The 9,607-nt window shown below is 44.0% G+C and overlaps 1 protein-coding gene across 1 annotated transcript in view; it reads right to left on the bottom strand.

Annotated features, from left to right (window-relative positions):
* Nucleotides 1-6,511, bottom strand: part of grin3bb (glutamate receptor, ionotropic, N-methyl-D-aspartate 3Bb) — a 94,740-nt gene extending 88,229 nt beyond the window's left edge. Inside the window, exon 1 of the mRNA XM_031574268.2 lies at nt 4,275-6,511. Coding sequence (XP_031430128.1) covers nt 4,275-4,724 — 450 coding nt within the window. The 5' untranslated portion in view covers nt 4,725-6,511. The remainder of the gene's footprint in view (nt 1-4,274) is intronic.
* Nucleotides 6,512-9,607: the final 3,096 nt, after the last annotated feature.

Here is a 9,607-nt window from a genome sequence, read left to right as displayed (position 1 = left end):
TGCTAATTCTCTACTGGTGATGGTTACATGCTCATGTCCTTCCCACTGATGTGTGGCTTCATAGCCAGCCAAGGCTATGATGCAAACAGGAAGTCCAAATGAAAGAAGGCTCAGCAGAGCTGGGCAGGCTGGGCCCCCTCCTGTTTCGTCCAGTCCAGTCAAAAGCCTCATCTTAGATAATCCTAATTAAATGTTACCCTCAAGCAAGTTACATGAAAGGAAGACGTTGACCTTTTTTTCAGATGTGCATGGGAGCAGTGGTCGGTGTTGAGGGGTGGGGGTGGGTGCGGAAGTGTTTTAAAACATGGATCAAATCCATTTATCTTTGAAAATGTTCCTTTTCAACTCTCCGTGCTTTTAAAACGGCTCTCTGAAGCCGAAAAAGGCTTTAGTCACTGTGACCTTGAGAGAGTGCCCAGAATGGAGCTGTGGAATGGAGAAAGCCCAGTGATACCACATGCCGGGCTTGTGCAAAGAAATGTGTTTAATACACTCGACCCAACGGCAAATGCAGAAGCGCACCACCGACTCGGGGTGCCCAAGTTTATGTCAAATTGGAATGCTAATAATTCATTGTGAATAAAACGCTTTATTTTATGTCTATGTGTGATTCACTAGCAGTGCTCCTGCATTTAAAAATGTGACCAAGGTTGTGCCAAGTTCCGTTTGCAAACTTAATAGCGTCTCCAGAGAACATTTCTTTCTTTCTTAAAAATCGCAAGGACAACCACAAAAACCTGAATCGGAGTTACATAACTTACTTACTTTTGTTAATATGGATTAGAAAGACCCCAGAGCTTGAGGCAATCCTCTTGGTTAACAGCAGCGCACCCTGCATCCTGTCCTCCTAATTTCCCAACACACTCACACTCACATGTGCACACACACACACTCACATGTGCACACTCACACTCACATGTGCACACTCACATGTGCACACTCACACACACTCACCTGTGCACACTCACATATGCACAATCACTCACACTGACATGTGTACACTCACACTCACATGTGCACACTCACACACACTCACCTGTGCACACTCACCTGTGCACACTCACACTCACATATGCACAATCACTCACACTCACATGTGCACAATCACTCACACTCACATGTGCACACTCACACACTCACATGTGCACACAGACACTCACTCACATGCGCACACTCACATGTGCACACTCACACTTACATGTGCACACTCACACACACTCACATGTACACACTCACACTCACATGTACACACTCACATGTGCACACTCACACTCACATGGGATTTCTTTAGGGGAGTTTCACAGGAGAGCCAGGCATGAACACACACAGGTATTAGTGTATTTAGTGACATTACTGGCAGTGCATCTTTAAAGATGCAGGGGTTGCATGTAGTGCATTCTTAAGCAGACAACATTTTACCCTGCCCCCCTTGGAGGTGTGTGTGTGTGGGGGGGGGGGGGGGGGGGCAGCATTACATTCAGCTCCAGTGTGGCTCTGAGCTCCATGTGAGGGTGGGCCCATGTCCCCTCTGTGCGTGTGTGTGTGTGTGTGTGTGTGGAGTGAAGCTGGCACCCCTTTCAGGATCAAAGGGCTTTCCCTCTCAAGCTGAACCGTATATATTTATACGGGATTAATTCAGCACAGGACCGAAGGCAGCCTGCTTAGCTCACATTATGCCTTCTCTCACATTTAACACACTAAAGGCACACTAATTTCATCAAAATGTCACGACATTGGAGCAGGTCATACAATGCTTCTGTTACAGACTTAGATGTTTTTCAACCTACAAAAACAGGATGTATTCATTACACTGTGAGTTGGGGATTTCATTTTAACCTGGCTGAGGGAGATCAACCATTTGAGTGGATTTTATCCTTCACGTTTAACCATGTTTGACCCATAGCCTCGCACACTACAAGGCTGCAATGCCTACGCAGACTCCACTCAAGACTTTAAGTCTAAATGGATCTACGGACTTTGCTCTCAAGTAAATGGACATATTCTTTTGGACAAAACTCTGAGCCGTTCCCCCTTTCAAACTCCTCACAGCAATATTTTCACAGTCCGTTATGGAGCCTTCCAAAGAGATTTTAATGGGCGGACATTAAACAAGACAAATGTGGCCCCTTTCCCATGGAGGCAATAAGATTTACAGCGTGAGATTTTTTATTTTTTTTTTGTCTTTTAATTTCTTAAAGTACCTTGTGATGTAAGCAGTTTCCTGCCGGGCGGCCTTGCCAAGTCTTACAATGCACTGGGCTGCCCTGACAAGGGAACACACACACAGACAAACACACACATGCACGCACGCACTGTGCTGCCCTGACGAGGGAACACACACACACAGACAAACACACACATGCACGCACGCACTGGGCTGCCCTGACGAGGGAAATACAAACATGTGTGGGACACACAGTACAATAAATCAAGATGGCGGGAGTGTAATATGCGTGTCATTACTTACAGCAAACACCAGCCAATATGGAGGAAAGTCTTAAAAAGATGCAGACCGCGGGAGAAAACATGACCAGACTTTTCCAGTGACCATACCAGATTAGCTCTCACGAAACAGACTCAGCCACACTTTATTTGGTCCCCTATACACCATCTACAGATGCTCAGATTATAAACAAACCATCTGTTGAAACTCTGTCAACTACAATTTATGGTTAAGGTTAGCCTTAGGGATTGGATTTTGTTACGGAGATGTTCAGTGAACAAACCTTCCGCAAAGCCTCTGTAGGTGGACTATCCAAATAAAGAGTTACCAATTAAGCTAAGCTTAGCTAAACTATGCTAAACCGAGCGCTCCTAAACAAACAGATGTGTTTTTATTCCTCACAGGACGCCATGAGACGGTTCTCTAAGCACGGTTCAGAAGGTCTCCTGGCCTTGCCAGACACACTCAGATTTGGCAGAGCTGTGACACTGGTAGAATTAAATCGAAGAGACAGACCTGACCTGACCTGACCTGACCAACCGGTTGGGTCAGAGGTGGCCGTATCTATGGCAACCCGTGATTCTTCATCAGAGACACATGAAAGTCTGTGTGTCGGACAGACACAATGACGGTTTTCATCAATCACACCTGCCATGAAGTGAGATGACAGCAGCAGTAAACATGGGCCCTCTTGTTGCACAAGTGCTGATGATTATACATAGAGTTGACTATTGTGTTTGAATCATCACTTAATGAAAAATGAACTGTACATGCAGGTCTTCATCTCCACACAGATCTCGAGATATGAGAGGGAAAAACTATTTGGTGCCAGTCACACACTGCTCTTTATATCCAGTCTAGTCTGACTGCAGTTGTTTGTTTGAGAGTCACTGTGAATGTGCAGTTGAGTTCATCTGTAGCCTACCTTCTCTATCTCAATACGCACTGGTGCTGTGTGTCTCTCTCTCTCTCTCTCTCTCACACACACACCCACACACACACTTACACACACACACACAGAGCTCTTAGTGCCTACCTTCTCCATCTCAATACGCACTACTGCTGTGCAAATGCACCCACTGATTCGGGTGATCACAGGTTCTCTCATGTCAGGGGAAGCAAATGTCCACTGATTATGTTTACAGGCGAGGCTTGCAATCAGTAGAAAAGATGCAAAACAAACAATCACACACACACAGACACATACACACACACACACACACACATACACACACACAAACACACACACACAAACACACACACACACACACATACACATAGGACACACACAAAAACACACCAAAAAAAAATGTAAATAGATAAAATATTTTAGAAGATACAGCGAAGGATCCTGGTGCGTCAGTCCCTGTTGCACAAAATGCTCTGTCCCCGGAGACGGAGACGCTGGGATGCGTGTGTGAGAAATAACAAGTGGAGGTGCGCCTGTGCGTTGGCCAGCATATTTCGGAAATGCCGCACTCATACAAATTAGGTTTGTGTATTTATAACGGCAGAGCGGACACGGAGAAGGAGGGAAATGCGCACAGGACAGTCGCTTTGAAATTCAAGGAATAAAAACAATATTCTGGCAGCAGTAGGGACGCGTAACGCACTGTGTAATGCCCAAAAATGTACATTAAAAAAAAAAAAAGATATTTCAGACGTGCATTGTCAAGTGATTTTAAAAACTGTATGAGCAGCCTGAACCTTGCGGAGAAATTTCACTGTTAACAGGTAACCGCGCAGCCAAAACACAACTGTAAAAGTTCAACGACAACATACACAGATTATAATAAAACAATATGCAAATTATTTTTGCGTAACAACTCACCTGTGTTCTAAGCGGTTCTCCGTGTTCTATGATGCTTATAAAAGGGATTTCCAAGAAAGAAGACATAAATTCCACTTGCACGATTTCTTCCTGGGTTTGGGGGAAGGCAAGCACAGCGGAGACCCCCTGGACCACTATAGACTGACAAACACACCTGAACAGGGACTCCGGGTCTCCGTCCGTTGATTCTCGAGGCACCACTTCCAAGCTGAGGTTGTACGGAAGAAAGTTGTCCCCAGTTTCGGCGAGTCCGTTGAGGGCGCGGTTCAGGGCAGCCCGCACCCTGGCCGGCTGTCTGGACGGCAGGAGGGCACCCAGGCGCACGGTGTGTCCGATCCGCGCCAGGATGTGACAGGGCTGGGGATGGAGTTGACACGGGCTGATGAAGGAATGGAGAATTTGGAATCCGAAGTAAAAGTATGCCAAGAAATTGGAAAAGATTAAATTCATTCTGCTGCGCTCTCAAACGGAATGAGGTACTGTCAGAAGATAGCATTGCTTGCCTCGTTCTTTCCTTTCCGTTTTTTTTCTTTTCTTTTATGTCCTTAATTCCTTTTGTGGAGGATGATATGACTGGTGATCTATAGATGTTACTGTGCGAATGTGTGGTAGCGATGGGCAGGGGAGGGGGTGCCCGCTGGATAGGCTGAGATGCCGCGCGCTGTCATTCTCCGTTAACGCAACACAAGCAGTCGTGAGACAGTAACACCGGACACCGGTAACACCGGACACAGGGGTTGATAAGTGAGGCGTAGGTCGATGACTTACAAAGCGCTCAAGGTCCTTCGTTAGTGTACTGGACAATTTACAACCATTAATGTGCGCTGTCTGTTTCTTGTTTACGCAATGTCACCACGCTGCGAATGTTCGTTATTTTGGAAACGCTACGCATTACTACATTTGGAAAAGGTCACATGGATAGTCTACCTTATAAATGCATTAACGATTTAGCCCTCAATGTTTGTTTGGCGGCAATATATTTTCAGCATTAATCAAAACTCTTTGTAGTTGCTGTTGATGTGGGCACGGATATGTCATCCAAATGAATATGGGAATAGTATAGCTATTTAAAGATTCTGTCAGTATCCGGTCTGACATATAGACTGTTCAGTTTTTACAAATGAAACTCATCTTGCGAAAGCTTTCCCATCTGGTTTTGTATTGCAGCGGCGTCAACACTTGGCTTGGTTTCAGGGACATGAGTAAATTTGCTTTTAAATCCAGGCTAAAATACAGTCGGCGCTGGAGTCCCGCCAACATAACTAAGGAGCTGAATTGAGTCCAGACAGTTTCCCTGCGATCTTCTGACTAAATTCTTATAAGGAAAATAAAGAAAGAGAAATTCACAAATATGTTACTGCTCATATTTAACCATGTTAAAAAACGGATGCCTCAATAAGGGTCGGGTGGAAGGACACAGGGCATGTTCAGGATTGTGCGCAGATAATTTAGAGCAGCATGCGCAACCCCGCACATCAAAAGAACATTCAGCGCCGCTTGAGTCTAATCTCTAATCTCAGGAAGAGTTTCAGACACCCAGGGAGTGTGGATGTGTGAAGCCGTTCTCCCTCTCCTGTAGCCCGCAGCCTGGGACCAAACATCCATTGGAAAACCGAACGATGAATAAGTCATGGCTGTTTCCCAAGTTCATAATATCCACTCAGCAAGAAGACATTTTATATTGAGTTATTCAAGGAGGACAATAAACATGTGATGAAGAAGCCGTTTTTTGGGGGGAGGACGACGACGACGACACACACACACATTGTTGTAATGTTTTCGATGACAGAGAAGCTGTCTTGTTGTGCTCAGAGTACAAATCATTAATTAGCCCATGTGTTGCACTAATCGGCTTTTCAATTAAAACGCCCATCTGAGAGAGTCTGTTGAAGGCTCGTTAAGATTACCCGCTGTCACACTGTCATGTCATCCCCAAGCCTCTTTCATGTGGATGGGGTTCTCCAGCCGCAGCTGACGCTACTGGTCCTGTCGGAGGAGCGGGCAGGCGTTTGTACGGCACAGATAATGGCGTAGCACGTCCCTGGATATTACACTCTACCTGGGGCCTCCTTTCCCGTGTGAAATTAAAAAGCTGCTGAAGTGTGAAATGTAGCTCTCAGACAACAAATTGAATGCATCCCTGGTTTACTGGGGTAGACAAAAAAAGGGGGGGAAGTCAGAGGAGGGAGATATTGCATAGTGAGCTGGAGGTTAAGTGCTCTGTACAAGGTAAGGTGACCAGATTTCTGAGACGAAATCCGGGGACATTTTCAGTTCAGACACGTTAACATCTCCAAAACATGTCATATTTTTGTGTTTGTAATAGAAAAACGGGGACACTGACTGGGCCCTTATTCATAAAAGCAGTTTATCTTACCCTTGTTCTTGTAAATCGCAAGGGGAATGTCAAACAAAGAGTTTTCTTCTTAAAACTAATCACAAAGTGGCTGAAATGAAGAGTAGTAAAGGTAACAACCTTTTGCCAGATAATAAGATAAGAACTTTGTTGACGTCATGCACAAGCTTCCCAGTAGGCCTAACCTCTGTGTTTGACTGATAAGTGACTGGTCTGCACGGATGGGTGAAAGGTGTAGGTTTTTCCAGCATAGAAAATGTTAAGGCCATTGAGGCAACTGAATGCATTGTATTCCTATATTCTGTGTGGAAATCAGCTGGAACTATGAACCTACAGATCAGGCCCATAGAATCCAGGATCTTTGGAATTGTTTTTTAGGTATTACTATACCAAATGTGATTTAAGAAACAAAAAAACTAAAAGATTCAAAATACAATTTCAGTAAAAAATGTAATTAAATCCAAGCAATGTCAAGGTGAGGGAGGGAGATCTGAATAATCTAAAAAAATAACTAGTTCTGTGACACACTACCAGTTCACATATTTGTTGAAAAAGAATATGTGAAGTTAATGTGGGGAAAAGACATTTCACCACAAGAACACATGTGTTTTTTTTTTGTGTTTGTTTTTAAGTAATGTAGGCCTACCATTATTCTAGGCTACCTGTGATTGTCTATCTATGTAGCCTAAGCACATGACTCATTTAAAGATTTTAGCACATTGAAACCCACTGCCTAACATTGAACGGGTGAGACTGTTTTTGCTTCCACAGAACTATCAAAGTTCAAAGTACTTTATTGTCATTGTCACACAAACAACGAGACAGACGTAAGCGGGAAGCGCAACTGGATGTACGGAAAGCGAGTTCAAGGAGTATTTTCTTGCTTTCAAGTGGTTTAATTTATTGACAAGTTGCCAACTACCTCTCAATAGTAACCCAGACTAATGAAACTGAAATTTCATAGTACTGTAGTTAGTAGCACTGCTAATGTTAAAAAGTTAACAAAGTTAGTTAGCAAGTAGAGCTGTGGCTGACACCTGACCGACAGATAGCTGCTGCTTAACACTCACATTGTTGCAAATTGTTGATCATAGGCTACATACTATATATTATATATTATAGGTTAAATAATATGTGACATGGATGATAAAAAATGACACTTACAATAAACACCGTTCGCTAATCGCCTATTCCAAAGCTATCCTGTCTTGTACTCGATTTGCCAGAGCTAGCTGGCTGAATGAATAAATGAATGGACGCGATCTCTCTCTGAATAAAAAAAGTAGAAGCTAAGGGCAAAGATTCTACCGCGCTGCATATTCCACCAATCAAAATACTGCAAAGACGGTCATTCTACAACATCTTTGAGCTCTGAGCTAGAGCGTGTCCCCCTGGCTGCTGGCTGGCTTGCTTGAGCCTGAGGCGTGTAGGCTACGGAACTAAACATTTGGTCAATGTTTTCTTTCTTTCTTTTTTTAATTTGTATCCCGGGTCTGTTGTTGGTCACAGTGAAAACCGGGGACATTTCCGGGGACAGCTCTAGCCGGGGACAGGCCACCAAAAACGGGGACTGTCCCCTGAAACCGGGGACGTCTGGTCACCTTAGTACAAGGGCGTGTCTATGGAAAAATAGTGCCTAGCAAGAACTGAAATTGCGCCCTGTCCACACATCTGACCGCCGTCTTTTAGATAAGTTTACCATAACATCAGCTAAGAAATACAAGATCCAAATATTGCCATCAGGCGCCAATGGGCGCTTGTAAGCAGGGGACGTTTAGAGCTCATACTTCCTACAGAATAGTATCATTAGCAGGGGCGTTGCTAGAAGTTGAAAACATTTGGGGCTGCAAAGTATCACAATCACCTGCACTAATGAGTATAACCTAAATTAACAACGAAGTGACCTCGTTGAGCACGGAGCAAGTACATGTTTTGCCGTTCACCACAAATACTGCCATGTCATGTGAAGTCACCTATTTCTTGGAGCTCTCAAACACCTCAGTGTTCTTTGTTCTACAGGTGTTCAGATGTATCTCTCACACACAGAGGTTGGAACTTTCATACTTTCCAGTTGCTCCTGAATGTACAATAAGCCTAGACCTGAAGGGCGGCCATTTTCACGCAGTTTTGGACAGAAGCAGTAAGCCTACAGACAACCTATGGCATGCAGGCCCTGTCGTCTGTCTGACTCATACAATTATTCCATCCATTAAGGCACACTGCTTGTTACCATGAAATGGTAAACTTTTATGTTAGGTCACACTGACATGGGGCATGGACATTGCCATATGTCACCCATAGAAAACATTAACGAGGCTTTTATAGACAGACATTACATTTCATGTGAACATCATACTGTAATCATACAGGTAACCTTTGTTTGGTAAACCGAGATTGAGATAGGCCTACAAAGTGCTGCCTGGAGGTCGATTTTAAATGCGGAAATATTAAAGTGTATCTAAATAGTTCTCATAATTTCATTCCCTCTTACCTCACTCTTTTCCAAATGGTCAGCAACAGCAGATAACTCCTCCTCCACCTCCTCTAGCCTCGCCTGTGCCTCCTTGCCTTCATTCTTTTTCTTTTGGAAAAATCTTCTGCTATCCATAGCCTTCAAGTAGTGAATTAGCCAGATAGTTACCATCTTATTGTTTATTGACAATACGCAACATTTAATCAGTCTAGTTTTGGTACCATCCTCAAATTCATTTTGATAGCATATGGTCATGTGAAGGACAGATAAACACCTGTGTCTTTCCCACTAGCCATCCAGGATATGCCCAATGCCTGTTCCCGGCTGGAACACCCTGCAAAAATGGAAGAAAAGTTTTCACAGCATGACATTGCCAGCTATACTGCCAAAAGACACCAGTTAGTGTGTTGGCAAGCTTCTATCAGTGTCAACTGGGCTGTTGGTGGTGTTTGCAAGGTTTTTGCATGCCTTTTAGGTAGTAAGGTGCCTTTTAGGTAGTGAACA

The sequence above is a fragment of the Clupea harengus genome, chromosome 10 (genome assembly GCF_900700415.2).
Source record: "Clupea harengus chromosome 10, Ch_v2.0.2, whole genome shotgun sequence".
NCBI classification, from domain to species: domain Eukaryota; kingdom Metazoa; phylum Chordata; class Actinopteri; order Clupeiformes; family Clupeidae; genus Clupea; species Clupea harengus.
Note: the sequence above shows the minus strand (reverse complement) of the source record. Positions and strands in the feature narration are given on the sequence as shown.